Source organism: Brienomyrus brachyistius, chromosome 9, assembly GCF_023856365.1.
Source record: "Brienomyrus brachyistius isolate T26 chromosome 9, BBRACH_0.4, whole genome shotgun sequence".
Taxonomy (NCBI): domain Eukaryota; kingdom Metazoa; phylum Chordata; class Actinopteri; order Osteoglossiformes; family Mormyridae; genus Brienomyrus; species Brienomyrus brachyistius.
In genome coordinates this window covers 21,015,202-21,035,573 of record NC_064541.1, presented here as the reverse complement: position 1 = coordinate 21,035,573, position 20,372 = coordinate 21,015,202, and the positions used below count along the sequence as shown (strand labels likewise).

At 45.1% G+C, this 20,372-nt stretch overlaps 2 protein-coding genes across 2 annotated transcripts; one reads left to right on the top strand and one right to left on the bottom strand.

The window, feature by feature from the left end:
* Positions 1-3,448: 3,448 nt before the first annotated feature.
* LOC125748757 (hairy/enhancer-of-split related with YRPW motif protein 1-like) lies at positions 3,449-7,077 on the top strand. The gene is made up of 5 exons (XM_049025293.1): positions 3,449-3,791; positions 4,157-4,232; positions 4,320-4,403; positions 4,635-4,716; positions 5,487-7,077. Exons 1-5 carry the CDS (start codon positions 3,706-3,708, stop codon positions 6,086-6,088), a joined length of 930 nt encoding a protein of 309 aa, XP_048881250.1. The 5' UTR covers positions 3,449-3,705; the 3' UTR covers positions 6,089-7,077.
* A 1,204-nt stretch (positions 7,078-8,281) lies between these two features.
* Positions 8,282-20,081, bottom strand: LOC125748759 (stathmin-2-like). Its single transcript, XM_049025295.1, has 6 exons — positions 19,943-20,081; positions 17,869-17,989; positions 14,340-14,435; positions 13,893-14,068; positions 12,544-12,735; positions 8,282-9,673 (listed from the first exon to the last, which is right to left on the bottom strand). Exons 2-6 carry the CDS (start codon positions 17,885-17,887, stop codon positions 9,614-9,616), a joined length of 543 nt encoding a protein of 180 aa, XP_048881252.1. The 5' UTR covers positions 17,888-17,989; positions 19,943-20,081; the 3' UTR covers positions 8,282-9,613.
* Positions 20,082-20,372: the final 291 nt, after the last annotated feature.

Genomic DNA, 20,372 nt, shown 5'->3' with positions numbered 1-20,372 from the left:
TTAAAAAGATGATAGATGGTATAAGAGAGATGGAACTCCATTCATCTGAGTGTCTTCAGTCAGGTCCTGGTGACTGAAACGCAGCTTCTGCAGCAATCATTCACCCAAAGGGTCTGACTGACTTCAATGTGATGCCTTATTCACCAAACATAAGATTCATAAAGCAAAAAAATTCACAGAGAACATATGGAATCAATTCTGATGGGCAAAGATGATGGAGGTCAAGAGGATGAAGCTTCAACTTCAAAGCAATTTTTTTTTAACGAGCAAGGAGGTCAGCTGGACCATATCTGACAAACGATATGAGTGGTGCCACACACGTTTAAAACAGCATTAGTAATTTCTCAACTCTCTCTTCCTAAAGTAGAGCTTCACCAGTTATTCCAGGACAGTGGATTCATGTGATGGCATCGTTGCTAAGCCAGACAGATCTCTCTCTCTCGCCTTGCCTTCATGCAATAATACTAATTGTTAATGCCTACAGAGGAGCACTCTGTCTGGACTTGCTCTGGGAACCAGCTAATAACCTCGCAGTCACTTATCAAGCTAAAAGTTCCAGGTCTAACTGGTGGGTACTTTTTTCTTGGATTTCTCTGCCCATTCCTCATAATCAGACTACATTTGTTTTCTTCTCAGATCGGGTTTAATGATTGGGCAATTAAGCCGGCAGCCAGGGAGGAGGTGAAGACGTGCCGTACTCCTTTCGGAGCCATGCCTTCACCCACAAAGGGTGTCTGTAACTGCTAATTAGGACAAGCGACAGCTCAGGGAGACAAAGAAGGAGAGAGGTGCCCCTTGGGAGTGTCATGTGAACTTAAAGCAAAACTAATCCCCCCCACCGCAAACAAAGCACACCAGCCATTAAACAAAAGCAAGGGAAATAAAAACAATGCACCCACAGTGCCCCTTTTTTAGTGATTTGTGTTTAACGGGAGCCGATAACAAAAAAGAAAAGAAAAAACACAATCAAAGAGCCAGGGCTTTCCTGCCATTCTTACATCCCCGATGGGAGCGTCGATTCGTTGGTGACGGGTTCATGTTGAGTTTTTATCTGATGGGAATCAGTGTTCAGAGATAGAATCTAACAATAAAGGACATCCTAGTGGCTTGGTACTGGCCTCATAGAAAGAGGTTCCATCATTTACTCATACAAAGGATCGAGTGCCCATGTAGTATCGAAGCAGCAAACTACAGAATGCCATCTAGCTACTGGGTCACGGAAGAAGAACAGACACATCATTAAGTGATTAATTGTTGACGCACCACAGCACACAACAACAAAATGCATCCTCTGCATTTAACCCATATGTGACATAGCGGGGGGCAGCTAATTCAGCGCCCGGGGAGCAGTGCTTGGGGGTGGAACCTCACTCAGGGTACCTTAGAGGTGCCTTGCTGGTTGGGGATTCAGACCAGTAATCATCCAATCACAAATGTACGCCCCTAACCATTAGGCCCCCATCGCCTGCAAAAACAGCACAATTGATTCTTTTTTTAAAGACACATAGTGAAGAATCAGCATTTTCTAGAAGAAACGATTCGACTGAATATAACTTCAGTCTAAGCAATTATGCTCAGGTTTGGCTTTATCTCAGGTCAATCCAGGCAAAACACAAAATGTTGAACCAAACAATGAGAGTGTACCTTTGAAAAAAACCTTTACAGAAGCCTTCAATAGGGGGCCACTTAGAAGATAACAGAGCTAGATTGACTGAAAATAACAATAGACAGGTATGGCTTTCTTTCAGTGTATAGATAGCATGTAGGTAGAGGTGAGTTCAACTCAGCTGTTATTTTGTTTTATTATTTGTTAAATTATTTTCTATATGTGCGCTCAGCGCTCCTAAGTGAGGAGGAGTATGTGATCTAGTCAGTGCTGTTAATTTATAAAGCTGGCAAGGAACAGCATATTGAATGTCAACCTTTAATAGTGACCCTTGCATCCTGCACACTTGAACGCAGATGGAAACCTTAAGCTGTACAACATGTTCTGTCGCACCTTTTCTACTGGACACCTGAAGCACATTTGATGACAGCTGAATAATTACTTGCTCATGTGGTGGCAATTGGATTGTATTGCCAGTTGTACTTGACTTTTGACATAGGCAATATTTTCAAGAGCTATTCAAACGCATTCTTTGCAAGGGTCAGGAAATTGTTTTCATGTTTTCATCTTTTTTATTTTTTAGTTTCCATTAAGAATATATTATGTAAATCACTATAAACCGCTTTTTGGCTACTGGTTTGTAAAGGCACCCCTACTGAATAAAATGTAATCAAGTGACCAATATATAGATTGTTATGCACATCATTTAACTTTATCTTCAGCCGTCATAAACGTTCTACTTTTTGCTTAAAAACAGAGTATGCTGTTTATTGAACATCTTCCAGTGTTCTGTATTTTGTAGTAAATTCATCAAACTGCAAAACCTCAAGAGAAACCGCGTTCCCCCGTTCTTATAAAGCAGGCTCTGCTTAATTCCTTGCATACAAATCAGCGGGCAATGAAGGTCTCCTTTGTATTCCAGAGGTAAATGTAAGGCCAAGGGAGAAGACTGGCGTCATGCTTCTCTACTATGACCACAAAAAGACTAGTCAACACAACAAGGGAGCTGATTCTGTCTGACTGTCGTGCAAATCGTACTACTGCGCAGGGGTTTCTAACGACATTTTTAAGATGTTGCCTGTGTTGCCTGCAAGGTAGTCTGTATAAAGATTAGTATATAAAAGATAAAAAACAGAAAAGATGGTTCATTAATGTTGAAGACTAAGTGTGAGCAATGTCTGTGTATGTGTGTCGATATGCGTTTCTAAGCTATTGGCACTAAAAATAATGCATATATATATATATATATATATATATATATATATATATATATATATATATATATATATATATATATATAGTGACAGTTGTTTCTTATATAAGTATGTGTATGTACACATATATATATGTGTGTGTGTGTGTGTGTGTGTGTGTGTGTGTGTGTGTGTGTGTGTGTGCGTGTGTGTGTTAGTCTGCAGTTTTGACAATTTAACTGCAGTGTGTTGGTGACATGGTTTTGTTTTTACATGTGCTGATCTCCTTAATTAGCCTGTCTTATATTCTGAACACCTCTTGCATCTCTTTACCTACAGCCGCGTCCCCATCGGGTGAAAATAAACACAGCCGCTTCCTTTTGTGTACGGCTGGGTCGGGTAAGTTAGTATTAGGTTTCAGGTTCACACGCTTAATCACAGACCGCCCGTCGCCCAAACCAATTGCCCCATTCATTCCGCCGCTTCTGACGCCCGTCGCCTCTTATTGGCTAACAGCGCTTAGCTTTGGAACTTTCCCACGGGCAGCGCGTGCTGACAGCAGGCCAGCCGCCGCACTCCTTTGAGAGAAGGGCCGCAGTGCACGAGGAGCACGTGGGCGGAGTACAACAGGCGCGCACTGCGCATCTATTGGATCTCGGTCAAGAATATTCAAGAAAGGGGCGTGGTCGGACCCCGGATCCGTCAAACGGCAAGGCCACTCACACGATCGTTTGTTCTTTATTGGCCAGTTGCTTGGAGGAACCCGCCCTCTCCATCCGTCCCTCCATTCTTTCTTCGAATTGCGTAGAATTTATACCGTGGGAAAGGAGTTTCATGCTCGAACCTGCTCAAGGAAGAGTCGCTTGTTGACGGACGGTGCTCTGCAAAGGATTGTTTGCGGTCAAAATGAAAAGAAATCACGATTATACGTCGTCGGACAGTGACCTCGACGACAGCATTGAAGTAGAGAGAGAAAGCGTCGATGAAAATGGGTAAGCGACTATACGATGCGATCAAGATTTCCAGTAAAATAGCCGATGTTGCCTGAAGGAAAAATTGACGAGTCGGCGAAGTGTTAAAGTGTCGATTGATTTGATGTATTAGCGAGTAATTGTACTGTGTCAAATGAAAGAAAATATTTAAATTGTTGGTAATGCATGCTATATCGTAAACTAAGTAGTTGTCTAGAAGTATGTAGAAAATGGGTTATTGAGCAATGATTTTGCGAAACAACCTCAAAAGCTTCTTCGTAAAACCCGTTATATACATGCATTATATACTAGAGCATAGCGTACTATAGAAATTAATTACGGGGAAAATGAAGCGCTTATCTGCAGTGTTTGTGCGCCCCTGCTAGGAATCCGTGTTCTCCGCACGGATCGATGTCTCCCTCCACATCTTCCCAAGTTCAGGCGAGGAAGGTGCGCCGTGGGGTGAGTGCTCGGCACCCCGGCTCGTGTCCGCGGGCGCGTCCCTGGCTGCGCGCACCTGTTCATACTATCGGCGCTGTTTGTTCCTAGATAATAGAGAAGCGGCGCCGTGACCGGATCAACAACAGCCTGTCGGAGCTCAGGAGACTGGTCCCCAGCGCCTTTGAGAAACAGGTATCCGGCTACGACTGGGGCAGCGCCTTTTACTCATTCACATCGCGTATCCACTGGCCGTCAGTTATGAAGTTTATTCAGTATACAGTGAAAATAAACCATGGCGTCCCTTTTAGATACATTTCTTGCCTCCAAAACATTGATGCAAATGAATTTCTTTAAGAAAAATGTACACTTTTACAACAATTTCCATCTGTTGTATGCATTCAATCTGCTTTTCCAAACCTTTAGGGTTCCGCTAAATTGGAAAAGGCTGAGATTCTGCAGATGACCGTGGATCATCTTAAAATGCTTCATGCCGCTGGTGGAAAAGGTAGGCGGTTAAGGTTCTTTGGGGGAACATTTTCGAGAAAGAAATCAAGTTGTTATTGTTTGTAATGCAGAATTACCATTTGTCTAGCAAACACAATGGGCCTGACTTTACAATAGCTGGTGTTTCCCAAGCTTAAATTAATTTGATTTAAATGCACTTTTTAAAAAGTTGTAAGTTCTGTCCATCTCCTTCTTGTTACATCTTATGTAGTCTAATAAAATGATTTCCCAGTCAAGTACACGGTAAAATCACCAAGTGCTGTACCAATGATGGTGAACAGTAAATGTCACTTGTAATTTAAATTGCAGCAGAATAAATGCAAATTATCTACCCACTACCTATTTTAAATGAAGACCTGCTTGGCCTGGCACTATGTGTGCCAACAATGCAGATCCAGCCCGGCTAAATGGCACAGGCTTCAGGGAAGCCTCTCATGATTGTAAACAGTTTTCAGACACGTGAAAGCAGTCAGTAAAGTGCAGTGGATGTTGACAGGAGTGGAAGTAAAATGACTATGAGCAGTTCTGTAAGTAAAAATGGGAAGGCCAGTGGATATTCTGGTTCTGGGTTCTGTTTAATTCCCTGGCCCTTAAGAGAGTGAATTTGTCACTGTGATTATTTTCCATTTTATGCAATTGTATCTCCTTCGTCCTCTGGCTTGACGGAATGGGGAGGAGGCGCTCTCAGTTGGTTTTGTTAGGATCCTTGCAGGGTGTTGGGGCTCGCGGCCCTTCCTTGCAGAGTGCTGAGCCTGTGATCTTTCTTTGCAGGGTATTTTGATGCTCACACACTAGCCATGGACTACCGCAGCCTGGGCTTCCGTGAGTGCCTGGCAGAGACAGCCCGCTACCTCAGCGTCATCGAGGGCCTGGATAGTGTGGACCCGCTACGGATGCGACTGGTCTCTCACCTCAGCAGCTGCGCCTCGCAGAGGGAGGCACACTCTGGACTGGGCCGTCTGGCCTGGGGCTCTGCCTTCGGGGTGGTGGGCATGCACCCGGCGCACCAGTTCCTCTTCCAGTCTCAGCAGCAGCCAGGGCATGTCGCACCACGCAGGACAAGCAGTCCCCCGTCTTCCTCCCCCTCCTCATCTCCTGCAGACCCCCGGGGTCACGCCAAGCTGAGTGGTGCAGCTTCCTCAGAGTCTGGCCCCTTGAGGGTGCCTTCAAATGGCTCCTTGTCCTCCGCCATGCCCGTCTCACTCCCCAAGCTACCTCCGCCGCTGCTCTCCTCCCTCTCCTCCTTGTCGACATTCCCCTTCCCCCTCGGCGCCTTTCCGCTGTTCTCCCCCAGCTCCTCCAGCACACCTGACCCCACTGCTGGCCTAGGGAAGCCCTACAAACCCTGGACCACTGAGATAGGGGCCTTTTGAACATTTTTGTACTGGACCAGCAGCCTCCACTTAGCTGGGCCCTTTCAGCTATGGCGGCTTGAAAACTTTCCTTCCTGTAATTTTTTTTTTTTATTTGCTTTGTTTTGTAATGATAAAGGAAAAATGTGGAAGCAGGAACAGTTACAATTGGGGATGTATTTGAGGTCACTCCTATAACAACTTAGTTAGTGTTAATTGTGTACTTTTCTGGTATAATATCAAGCTACTAGAAGGACCCTAGCATGAGCAGGACTGTAGGCAAGCGTACATGTGTTGATCTAGAGAGCACTTTATGCAGGAAACTCCCAAAAAATATATAAATCAAAAGTGATTCTATACGTAATAACAATAAATAGACTTTGCTCAAAATGATTGGATCTGGGTTGCCCTACATGTAGAGAATAATCACAGGTCCCCACGTTGTCTGTCCTGTGCGTTTTGTAATGTGAGATTAACTTTAGTAACTCCAATAACATCCACGTGTCCCTATATCAGATAGTTTTATACTATTTAAATTTACTATCTATAGATAATTTTTTTTCTTCCAGAAATCTTATTTAAAAAAAAAACACATTTGTATTTGTGACATTTGCAAGCTTCCTTTATATTACTGCACAAAATATATTGCTATGTTTTTCCCCCCAGTCTTTGAACGTGTTTTTTCCCCCCTTTTAATGACCATTGTTTTTTGCTGCTATGAAACAGCCCCATCCCCATGTAATGGGAACCCCCAGTCATAGCATCATCTCTCATTTAAATAGCTCTGTGCTCATTTGCATTTCATTCAGTTGAATTCTGGGAAATGTACAGAACGTTTCTTGTTTTTGAGGCCGTGACAGGTCAGATTCCATAACATTTCCAAAATGAAGATGTAAGGTACAGTAGGAAAGCGATGTGCCTGGGAGGAGTTTGTATGGTACTGTATACACTACCTTTGTGTGCCCACACTGTTTGGAAACTACTCAATAAATTCTTATTGTAAGATCTCATCTTGCTTAAACGCGTTTTTATTTATTGGAAGGTATTAGTGTCTGGCGAAGGCGGATTGTAAGAATCGGAAGAGTGCGAAGGAGATTAACTTGACCAAAGTGGGGTTAATGCAGAATTACGTTCGGATTAAATACAGAGGATGAGGATGGGGCTAAAAAAAGTCATTCATCAAAAGAATGAGCCGCATTTTTTAAACGTGAAGAAACTGGGTTTTCTTGAAGCTAATTTAATAAGGTGTGTATTACGGGCACTGGGACAGATACAGACCAAAGGTAAACGCATTAGTGGATTAAGGGTGAAGTCAAAAGGGTTGAAAAGGACCCCAACAATGTACTGTTTTATAATTAACTTGCTTATTAAATTAGTAACAAGTGCAACATATTTATAGCCGGGCATTATGCGAATGGAACGAAATGTTATTGTGCATTCCTTAATGGGTAACTGACATGGATCCGGCTGAAAAAATGCCAGCGTTTAAATATAACCACGGGCCTCCGCGGCTGTGTGTGTCCAGGAAACGATTAAGGACAAGAGGAAATCCTGGACAAGGAGCGCCCAGCCCTGCAGTGTGGGAACGGGACGTTTGTGTGCGGAGGGCTGTGGGAAGAGGGCCGGGGGTGAGCTCACAGGACGGCAGCGCGAGGGGGAGCAGGTAGCGCAGCGCAGGTATTAAACGCCGCAGAAGATGCGTCCCACGCGTCAGTCGGTGACGTTTAGAATATTGACTGTAATGCAGTGCAGGGTTGCAAACTTTGGTCAGGTGTCTGGCGTGAGATTTTCAATTCAAGACTAGTCTGCACCGACATGCACACGCATTAACATGTATATGACAGTTTTATTACCTTGTAAATAGTCTGTAAGGTTTGCAAAGTACCCTAACGCTTTTGATGGAGCTAATTTTAGGTTTATAATGGAATAATATAGGTGTACCGTAAGATTTCTTGCATGAGCGTGAGAGTCTGAAAGCGAGTGTCACGCCAGGTGCGTGAGAGTTGGCAGCCCTTCAATATAATGTACACACCTTGTGCAGGGTCGTCCTTTATTACAGTTGTGGTTTCGCTGTGATATTAAAATCACATTTTAACGTCAAAGTCAGGCATAGAAGAGACACCAAAAAGCACAAAAATGTGTAAATGTCAGTACTGGATTGGTGGCACTGATTGTAGCGTATACGGTTTGAAAGAGGCAACCACAGTCTCCGTGTTCACAGAACCCCAAACCTTTATTGACCACAGATTGTTCACAAAGATATATGGGGAAGGAAAAAACACAAAAAGGAAGCGGAATATGCAGGCGGACACATTCTTCTAAGACGATTACAAATCCAAGAGAAAGGTAAAGACCGCTGAAGATGCAACACCATGATCACTATTCCTAACCAGCTACACTGACCACGGGGCCGTGTGTCTTTTTTGGCATTATTTCGATATGTTATGTCTGTGGTGACGCGGCCTTTGTCTGACAATAGCGTCTTTCACGCTTGTATCGCGACTGTAACATTCTCAAGCTGCGTTTCCTAGCGTGACAGTTGATGTGTACAAGTACAACCCCGCTGCCTATTTCGAAAGCTTTGATGTTTTCTCCTCCAAATACTGACCAACAGATACACGGTTGCACGAAGGCTATTTTTCGTTCTGCAGTCACATCGTCGTCTACATAAAATTTCCACGTCGAATAAAGTGGAGGGCCAACGCCGTAAACAGCATAGAAGCGTAACCCCAGGCCAGTAAATTAAAAAAAGAAAAAGCTTGTTTGCCACTCGACCAGTAGATGTCGCGCTTTCCACACATTCGATGAGGAATACTTATGATTGAAGGCGAACATAGGAAGGATCGTGCGAGCCATGCAGATTAGACAGCACTGCTCCGTCAGCCGGCGCACGCCTCTGTCCTTTAACGCCATCTTATCGAGTTATCAGCAAAGCGTAACAGGCAGAAGTCTTACAGGGAGAACGCCTCTGAAAGTGTGTGTGCGTGTCTATGTGTAAGTGTAGGAGAAAGAGAGAACGGAGAAGAGATGAGGAAATTGTAAACGTCACAATGCTATATCAGTCCCCAAAAAGCTTATATCTACTTGGAGCCTGAGCGCAGTAACTCCTTGCATTCTTAACAATGACACTTAGACAGACATCGTCGAAAACACATCAGCCAACTGCCAACTCACAACACCAAAGCTTATTACAAGACAAACTGTTGCAGATCTGAAGAACATAAAAAAGTATATAAACAAAATCCATAACTGCACAGCGAAATACATTTGTCTATATTTATATATATGTATAAATAACACAATAGGAAATATTTACAAAAACAATACCCATGTTCACTTTTGTTGTAAATCAAGCAAATCATTCTTCTGAAAGGAGTGCAATGCTTTTTCGTTTTGTTTCGTTTGATAATGCTGATAGTGTGGGGGGCTGCTTGGTCCTTCCCTGCCCCTGCTGGATGGCCAAGGCCTGCGTTCTGCACTGGAGTAGCGGTGGGGAAGGGGACGAGGGTGTGGGGAGGCAGGGCGGGGGCCAGGGGGCCGCTCAGCTCATGCCGTCAGCTCCTCCCTCAGTTCCTTGTTCCTGCGCACCTCAGCAGCGTGCCGCTCCTGGACCGATGACACAAAGAGGACAGTCAATGAACCCAGTGGCTGCAGGCAAGAGCCCCCCCCCACTGATAGAGTGGTGGCTAGCAGCATCTCAGGCGGTCAGTGTGTTCACATTAAGCATTTCATTTAAAATATTCATTAAAGTCAATCGCTGTATCACCCTAAACTAACCACATTATATTATAAATCAACATGTCCTGCCATATAAATTAACCTTCACTTGTATAGTAGGTAGTACTGACTATTGCAGATTCAACCCAAAATAATTTTCTTGAGAGAGTGCCCAGTAGGGGGCACACTTGGACAGAAGTACAGTGTGCATTAGAACACCCAACCGCACATGAGAATGATATCCACCAGCAGGAACACTTCCATGCATATTCTGACCGCTTATCTTGGATATAGTTATCAGTGGCACAAGGAGGGGTTACCTACAAGAAAGGATGCCAGTCCATTGCAGGGTATACATGCACAATCACACACTATGGGCAATTTAGTGATGCCAATTCATGGCTTCATGACGAGGGAGGTGGCCGTGTACCCTATGCCGCGGCCTGACGCTTCATGACGGGGGAGGTGGCCGTGTACCCTATGCCGCGGCCTGACGCTTCATGTCGGGGGAGGTGGCCGTGTACCCTATGCCGCGGCCTGACGCTTCATGACGGGGGAGGTGGCCGTGTACCCCATGCCGCGGCCTGACGCTTCATGACGGGGGAGGTGGCCGTGTACCCTATGCCGCGGCCTGACGCTTCATGACGGGGGAGGTGGCCGTGTACCCTATGCCGCGGCCTGACGCTTCATGACGGGGGAGGTGGCCGTGTACCCTATGCCGCGGCCTGACGCTTCATGACGGGGGAGGTGGCCGTGTACCCTATGCCGCGGCCTGACGCTTCATGACGGGGGAGGTGGCCGTGTACCCTATGCCGCGGCCTGACGCTTCATGACGGGGGAGGTGGCCGTGTACCCTATGCCGCGGCCTGACGCTTCATGTCGGGGGAGGTGGCCGTGTACCCTATGCCGCGGCCTGACGCTTCATGACGGGGGAGGTGGCCGTGTACCCCATGCCGCGGCCTGACGCTTCATGACGGGGGAGGTGGCCGTGTACCCCATGCCGCGGCCTGACGCTTCATGACGGGGGAGGTGGCCGTGTACCCTATGCCGCGGCCTGACGCTTCATGACGGGGGAGGTGGCCGTGTACCCTATGCCGCGGCCTGACGCTTCATGACGGGGGAGGTGGCCGTGTACCCTATGCCGCGGCCTGACGCTTCATGACGGGGGAGGTGGCCGTGTACCCCATGCCGCGGCCTGACGCTTCATGATGGGGGAGGTGGCCGTGTACCCTATGCCGCGGCCTGACGCTTCATGACGGGGGAGGTGGCCGTGTACCCTATGCCGCGGCCTGTCGCTTCATGACGGGGGAGGTGGCCGTGTACCCTATGCCGCGGCCTGTCGCTTCATGACGGGGGAGGTGGCCGTGTACCCTATGCCGCGGCCTGACGCTTCATGACGGGGGAGGTGGCTGTGTACCCTATGCCGCGGCCTGACGCTTCATGATGGGGGAGGTGGCCGTGTACCCTATGCCGCGGCCTGACGCTTCATGACGGGGGAGGTGGCCGTGTACCCTATGCCGCGGCCTGACGCTTCATGACAGGGGAGGTGGCCGTGTACCCTATGCCGCGGCCTGACGCTTCATGACGGGGGAGGTGGCTGTGTACCCTATGCCGCGGCCTGACGCTTCATGATGGGGGAGGTGGCCGTGTACCCTATGCCGCGGCCTGACGCTTCATGACGGGGGAGGTGGCCGTGTACCCTATGCCGTGGCCTGACGCTTCATATTGGGGGAGGTGGCCGTGTACCCCATGCCGCGGCCTGACGCTTCATGACGGGGGAGGTGGCCGTGTACCCCATGCCGCGGCCTGACGCTTCATGATGGGGGAGGTGGCCGTGTACCCTATGCCGCGGCCTGACGCTTCATGATGGGGGAGGTGGCCGTGTACCCTATGCCGTGGCCTGACGCTTCATATTGGGGGAGGTGGCCGTGTACCCCATGCCGCGGCCTGACGCTTCATGACGGGGGAGGTGGCCGTGTACCCTATGCCGTGGCCTGACGCTTCATATTGGGGGAGGTGGCCGTGTACCCTATGCCGCGGCCTGACGCTTCATGACAGGGGAGGTGGCCGTGTACCCTATGCCGCGGCCTGACGCTTCATGACAGGGGAGGTGGCCGTGTACCCTATGCCGCGGCCTGACGCTTCATGACGGGGGAGGTGGCTGTGTACCCTATGCCGCGGCCTGACGCTTCATGATGGGGGAGGTGGCCGTGTACCCTATGCCGCGGCCTGACGCTTCATGACGGGGGAGGTGGCCGTGTACCCTATGCCGTGGCCTGACGCTTCATATTGGGGGAGGTGGCCGTGTACCCTATGCCGCGGCCTGACGCTTCATGACGGGGGAGGTGGCCGTGTACCCTATGCCGCGGCCTGACGCTTCATGATGGGGGAGGTGGCCGTGTACCCCATGCCGCGGCCTGACGCTTCATATTGGGGCAGGCGCACAGCAGGCTTCATATCGGGGGAGAGGGCTATGGCAAAGGCTATGGTATAGGGTACACGGCCACCATGGACGGATGGTGTAGATTCTGCACATAAGTCGGCCTTATAGCAGCAATGCTATCTACTATGCTCTCATGCTACCCCTAGAGGGCATACTTGCACTTTCAAAATGGGATTTACTAAAGCAAATACTTGCACATTCTAATTATGTCCACTAGAGGGCCCTTCACATCAGAATGGTGTCCACCAGAGGGCACACACTTGCACAGAAATTAAAGTAGGCTCATGCTCGTTGTCTTCAGGACCTAGATTCTCACCTTCTCATGCAGGCGCTCCATGATGGCTGCCAGGTGGGCCTCACGATTTTCCTTGATCTGCTCCATCTTGAAGATCAGTTTCTCCTCGGCCATCTTACTGAAGTTGCTGTTCTCCTCGATGGCCTTGAGCAGGACATCCCGCTCGTGCTCACGCTTCTCGGCCAGCGCCTTCAGCACTTGGGCCTCCTGGGACTGGTGAAGCAGGGACACATTGCTGCCTCAATGCTCTTCTCAATCCTGAGGCTTGCAGCCTTGGTTTTCTGCTAGAGCTCGTTCGTTCCGGCCCCCCACTCTGCGCTTCCCGATGTGTCAGCATATGGCTCTGTACTGAGACCCTTCACCCTGCCCACTACCCCTCCATTTTGGTGACCAAAACACATGGTCATCATTGCTATTTCAAGACACACTAGCAGCCCCAACGTGCTTAGTGTGATGTAGCTATGGTGCGGAAGCCGCACAGTCCTCATATGAGAAACCTTTCAGGGACGGCTGACACCACAGACTATTGCTGTTTGTGGGCTGCATAAGATCCAGGACATCTATACAAGGACCCAGGCCGCTCCAGCCACAAACGTTTTCACTTCTGCCATCAGGGAAACGGTATCGGAGCATCGATTCACAGAAGAGTCTCTGTAACAGCTTCCTTCAGTCAGTTAGGCTACAGAGTAGCTGCAAAGGCTATTATTATGGACAATTTTCACATTTAATACTTTTCTTACTTTTTTTCTTACTGTATTTAACAAGTTTATTTTTGTATGTATCTTTTACGTATCCTTAAACTTTACTTATTACTTTACTCTCATATCATTGTAAATTAGCGGGAGAACATTTTAAACTGAATTTGAGGAAGCACTTCTTTACACAGCGTGTAGTTAGAGTATGGAATAATCTTCCTGTTATTGTAGCACAAGCTAAAACCCTGGGTTCCTTTAAATCAGAGCTAGATAAGATTTTAACAACTCTGAGCCATTAGTTAAGTTCTCCCCAAACGAGCTTTATGGGCCGAACGGCCTCCTCTCGTTTGTAAACTTCTTATGTTCTTATATTCTTATTGCCTGCATCTACTGCTGTATGCTGTACTGTTGTATATCTGATAGATAAACTTTGATTTATTTGATTTTTGTGACAGCTTGTCGGATGCCTGCTCACAATCTGGCTTCAGTTACGGCCTGTGTGTTCAATAAACATAGTAAACCTATTCGTAAACATATAGCAAACATTTCAAACAGTTGAAAACTTGATGGGTGAAACACATTGTTACTAATGAGTAATAAAATACTTCATCATGCTCAGAAGTTAAACCAATAAATCAGTTAAGTTGTTTATGTCAAGGGAAAATATGGGAATACTTTTCTCCGGTCCTCAGCAGCCTCCATTTTCTTCTGGATGTCCTCCAGGGAGACCTCTCTCTTCTTGGGGGGCCAGGTGATGCTGTAGCCTGCGTCAGTCACCGGTGACGGTGGCTTAAGGATCACCTCAAAGGCCTGGCCAGAAGCCCGCTTGTTGATGGCCTTCACCTCCATGTCTGTACAGCAAGCAAACAGAAGACCAACGATTCGTTAGTGATACAGTAGGCAGAACCTGCAAATCCACAATGGAGGAAGACATCATGTGGATTAATCACTCTCTCATTTAACCTAATGAGAACTAATACAATAACCAGTAGGACCTAAGACAAAGTAGTCAGTGATTTACAAACCATAATAATTCTCACATAACAATCTAAAACAAGCTTCAGGTGTTTAATGGACTTTCAAAAGCGGCCTCTGTAGACAATGCTGCAGAGTAATGCATACCTTCGAATTCGCAAACCAGTTTGTTGCGTGACTCAGGATAGAAGCAGGAGCAGATGAGGGACAGAACAGACAGCTCCTTCATCTTCTCCTTATAAGCTGGAATAAAGCATCACAGTCATGCTCTTAGTCATTTTAAATGGGAAATTCACCCAAAATTATAAGCAGGTTTATTTACGTAATTGCTTGACATTATTTCCCTGCATCCATCAAGAAGTACTTACGCATTCACATGCACTACACTCCCCATGGACATTCGACATTCACATTATTATTCAGAGAAAAAACACTGAGAAATTTTTCTGTTCCAGTATTGGAAGTGTGGACAGTAATGTTTAGTATTTATCAACACTGTGTGTGTATTACTGGGTCCTGTTCTGACTCAGTGTTTTCAACATTATAAAACAATTTGCCACGTAAGTCAGAGCTTTGCCCACACTGCACTAGGTTGTGTTTATCAGTTTTCCATGAATCCTTGATGTTCTTTGGGAATTTTATAAATACACCAGCTGGGATCCGCAAGCAACATATTTTTATTACCTTTGAAACATTTGAAGGCAGATTTCCACTGCAGAGTTATGGCTCCTGGTGTCCCTTTCATTAAACCCGAATGTTTGATGTTTACAACCTATTATTTTACTATTGCAGGAGTTTAAACTGGACTAAAGGTTTTCCAGTGACAGAAGAATACAGTCGCATCACCCGATAAATATCTGAGTTCGCGGCACGCTTGGTGCAGGGTGGCCTGTGGCTGATCTTCAGGGATGCTCCATGAATGGAGCTCCATGCTCCATGCTGCATAGGATGGGTATGTTATTAGTGCACCAAAGCTCTTTCAGCTCAGAGATGCTTTTCATCAGGGAGACCAAACAAAGAATCTCTTCTACTCTAAGTTTGTTTAATAATGCCATTTCATCCCTACTAAAAAGAGATGGGAATAGACAAGAAATAGGAACATAAACGAAGTTGGTGGATTTCTTCAAGAACAAAGGTAAGGGGGTTTTTTTCTACAGAAGGTAAAGGAAGGTTATGAAGAAATCTCAGATGATAAGACGGCAAAGTGACAAAGTTATGGCTTTTGTGACAGGTGAAATTACAGTACAGATTCTTCTACAGCAATAAACCTTGGTGTACATACACTCCCGTGTATATATGTGTGTGTGTGTGTGTGTGTGGGTGTGTGTGTGTGTGTGTGTGTGTGTGTGTGTGTGTCTTAAATTCCCGCTAACATGTTTACAGATGCAACAGACAGCAGGCATACACACACAATGTCTGTGTTTCAAAATAACGACTAGGGGACAAGGTTTAAGTTTCTTAACTACACTGCCTCCAGTTAGCGTCGTAGAATTACTACTCATAATTCCTCTGTCAGGAGAGTCAAGAATGAGCCTCACTGGAACTTTCAGTGTGGGGTTAATATTGTTCTGTAGTTAGGCTGAAATTTGGTTTCTGTTATCAAAGATACTAGCGCTTTGAATGCCAACGACTTCTGTAGAAGACGCCTGGCTGTGGTTTGATAACGCGCCCACCGTTCCGGGATTAGCGGGCGCAGCCATGTGCCTTGTGATGGAAGCTGAGCTCAGTATGCAACAAGCTGTCAATTCGGGGCTTAGAACCATGCATTACATCAGCAGCCATGCAGAACAGCCCCGCGCTCTCCACGGATCAGCAGATCAAACATGAGACGCAGTATCCGCCAGCGAGAGTAGTTACAGACCGGACACCCTTGTGTAGACTGATCGGGGAGCGACTGCAGATTGGGAAACTGCGATCGGCGTGCGCTGCAGTGACCACCATGCGGTGTCCCTTGCTGCAGCGCCTGGCCCACCTCCGTCAGACAGCTGTGCTACACTCACAACGCGGTTTAACACAGCTGCACCTGGTACAACTGTGTCTAACACAGTACAAAACAGGGCTGGAAGAAACACTAGCGCCTGGTAAAACCAAACGTCCATTAAAAAACCCAATCAATATATTTATTTATACAGACGTTACAAAACGAATCGCGCATCAATGTATATTTGCGACTGACACGATAAAACTATACCCAGTTTCTAATTAGCAATTAATTCACTAAAAATACCTAATTATAAAATCAACGCACGTCTTTAGCGAGCGTACTCTCCCTTTGTCAACCTTAAACGAATTGGGAAAACTTCCGTATTTTCCTTAAATCTGCCCTGTTCATAAGCAGAAACAGAATGTAACCCCGTCCAGGTTACTGATATCCATATGCCCTTTAATAATACTTATACATAATATTTAATAATACTTATTTATACAGAATGCTTAAACATAGAAGCAATTGGTATATTTAGAAACGTTAGCAGTATAATGTATTCGAGGCCTTCGGCTGCCATCACTATACAGATTGTATAATGCAGAATACGTAATATATATTACAGCTCTCAGAATACTGAATACAAGACACAAGGCAATTATTGTTTTATTAATCATTTACCTATTTAATGGCCCTTTCGTCTGAAATTCGGTTTTCACTAAGCGAATTTTTATAAAAATTGCGAAATTCCACAAGTTATAATTTGTCAAATTACTGAAACAGCTTTATTCCTCCTCTTTCGTGCAGCAGAATAGAAAAGACCAGACTATTGTCAAAAGAGGATTAACGTATCAAACATGACCAACGGGACGACAATGAATAAATATCTTTAAAATATCACAGCTTTCAGAGAAAATAAATAAATAAACATTTTTCCTGAGTTGCAAAACAGCGAGGCTATTAGCCAGAACATACACCGCTTTAAGCCCCCATTTCCAATATCTTCCCATATCTTTGCACATCTCTGTCACCTAACAGTTGCATGACATAAAAGAAGCTCACACAATGCAATCGCTTTCCACCTTCAATAAACTCGGTTACAGGAAAAAAAAGAATCATCATTTATTCGGCAACGTTGTGTCCATGATGAATGATGCGTGTTTTTTAAAATCATTTTTATTATTAAATTCGTAAGGCTTTCAATGAAGCTGCTTTGTAATCCTGAATCTTGGGTGGGGTCTCTCTGCATTATGCGGTAGAACCATAAGCTGGTACGGCCGCAGGTGCGGCATTATAAATAATATACTGCTTGCCGTCTAAACTAACAAGTTATTTCTAAATTTAATATATTTTCTATTATTATTAATAAATAAGTATTGAATTTCAGTTCGCTCATCCTTGGGCAAAGCAAATTAAATCACATACAGATCTTCTTTTGCATCTCCCAGGACGGCTGGTATTTCATATTTCATTGATAGCTGATAAATCGGTGACATAGATGAAAAATCATCAGTCCTTAACCACATCAACGCATTCTATTAGCATGCTTTCGTACAGGATTTCAAGCCAATCTTCATTTTTATGCGGCAGATTTTGGGCGCTCCCTTTAACTGAACCGGCTCAGAGCATCGGGCATCTTTTGTACCCAGATTTTCGTCGTAAAACATATAGTGGTGCATTTCCTATTTGGAGACATAAGTAATACTATGTCATTTAGCGTGAAAATAACAACAAAAACGATCATCCTCTTACCGATCGCAGTTTTAGCCATGGTTTTTCGTTGATGCTGCTCAGTACCGGAGTGAGCGTTGCAGTTTGAGGATGCAGGCAGGAGAAAGGCTGCTTTAAGGCACTTACTCAGCAGATCGGGTCACTGTGGGGAGGAACAGCAATCAGACAGGGGTTTGTGAATTGCAGTCGTCTTCGTAAGCAATGACACTGCCCGCTCGCACATCCTGCTCCCCCGCTCTCATTTCTGCATGGAGACACACTTGCAGCACCCCGTCTGTATAAACCGTCAGTATAATATGCAAGAAAGCGATAAACAATTATCCCCCTTTCCTACATGGTGCATCCCAGGCTTTTAAATAAACATAATTATTTCACCCAAGACCCAAGCCTGTGTCTGTGATTAATCTTCTGAACCCATGCGAATACACATTCTGTTGGATCTGCTACTAATAATTAATCATGTTTGTTACTCCTGTGTTATAAATAATACTCTTACACTATAGCAACATTGTCAGATATTACGTAACATTTAAGGGGTCCAACTAACGAGGCGTGAGGTTCGTGAATAGGGAAGGGAGTAGCACAGCAGCCGATTTTATGGCGAGTGATGTTACCCTGTACTAGGTCGCAGTGAACTTAGAACTCATATTAGGAAGCATAAGGCGTGACATAGGAGATACCCTGGATGGCACACCAGTCCATCACAGGACACCACACAATGCTATGGACAATTTCCATCCATCCATCCATCCATCCATCCATCCATCTCCTAACTGTTTATCCTAATCATGGTTTGGAGGGGGAGGCTAGAGCCTGTCACAAAAAGCACAGGGTGTAAGGCTGGAGTAAACTCTGAACAGGATGTCAGTCCATCATATAGGACAGATACAGCTACAGACACTGTCAGAATTCATTCCCCAGCCTTGGAAGAGCTACAAGGACAGTAGTAAGCTGGTACGTCTTATGCCAAAATTCTACTAAATGTTAAAATTCTGTATCTAATTTTTGAATTTTGGCACCAAGTGGAAATATAATGTCAGGAAAAAGGTATCTATGGTAAAGTCTTTAGCATTTAATATAACAGGAATATTTTATATCAACCAATTAATGTCACTGTAAAGAAATTAGACAGGCTTCTGAGTTTTTATATTAGATATGACATTTGATATCATGGGTTAACCTTTTGAAGTTTCTGTTATATAACTATATAATGTTACTGTTTTAATAACGTGATTTGTAATGGAATAATAACAATACACAATTTTAACTAAGAGCACATCTCACACACTCAGTCATTGGCTTGGTGTTCCAGGTTTTATTTAAAATAATTTGCAATTACATATCTGATTCTCTGTAAACTATTTAATTATTTATTATTTACTAGAAATTTAATCATCAACATTTCTACATGCATCCACCTTTCCTACACTCACACACACATTTAAAATGAGTATTTATATTTTGGACATTCATTGACTTTAAGGCCTAATACGGAGGGATATCCTTCATAAAATATACTTTTTACTGTTCAACAACTTGAACACTCGCGAACTGTTCACTCCAACCAAAGAAAAACATGCCTCAACTAGAATGATTTTGTAAATTGTTAATGTCGCTCAAACTAAGCGGAAGAGGCTTTATACTAAAATATATGTTCATAAAACTAATGAGGACCGGAAAAGTTAACGTAGTTAACAACGTCCATATTAATCAAACTGCAATGTGCTTGTGGGGAAGTTGTCCTCTCACTCATTTCAGATGGACGCTTATAGTGGTTTTGTTCTGGACCCGCTTCTGTTAAGCACAATCTTTATGACCTCTTAAGTGTTTAGTTGCTCAGGCGCTCACTAAGAGCCTTCAAGATATACGGTTAAAGATATTTCAAAAGATGTTTAGATCAGTCGCTGCTTTGGAAAGTGTGACTTATTACTAACCGAAATTTTATATATAATACTGTCTGTTATGCCTGTCCATCTAATCTCATTGTCTAATAATCATGTAAACACTCCGGGTGCACAATGGCTTTCGGAATAAATAACGCCTCATTGTTGCGTCACGGGCAAGAAGCAATAGAAATCGCCCATTGGCCTCTTACTTCCGTTTTTGGCCGCGTTTCCGGCAAAATATCTCGGCTTTTGTCCGCCATTTTGGACTGTTGTTGCGTTGTTTCGGCTGCAACGGGAACTTTGTACTTCGGTCGAACAGGCATCGCTGGCTAGCGCTTGAAACCACCCATCGGAACAGAATTTTACAGCTAGCTGTCGTGTAATAATATGGAACCGCCAGGAAGCAGTATAAGACATGCATCGTTTGAAAGAACGGAGGGTTTCAGTTGGTTTGTTAATTTATCTTGACATGGCTTGTAGATGTGGGAGCTAGCTAGTTAGCTAGCTAGCTAACTTACGTTAGCTACTTAAAAGGGAAAACAAACAAAAGTGAATCCTGTTCGTTAGCATCCGGAGAGTGCAGGAAAAGTGTACGGAAACTTGGTATACGGGGTGCATGCCCTTGACTTGCGGGTTAGC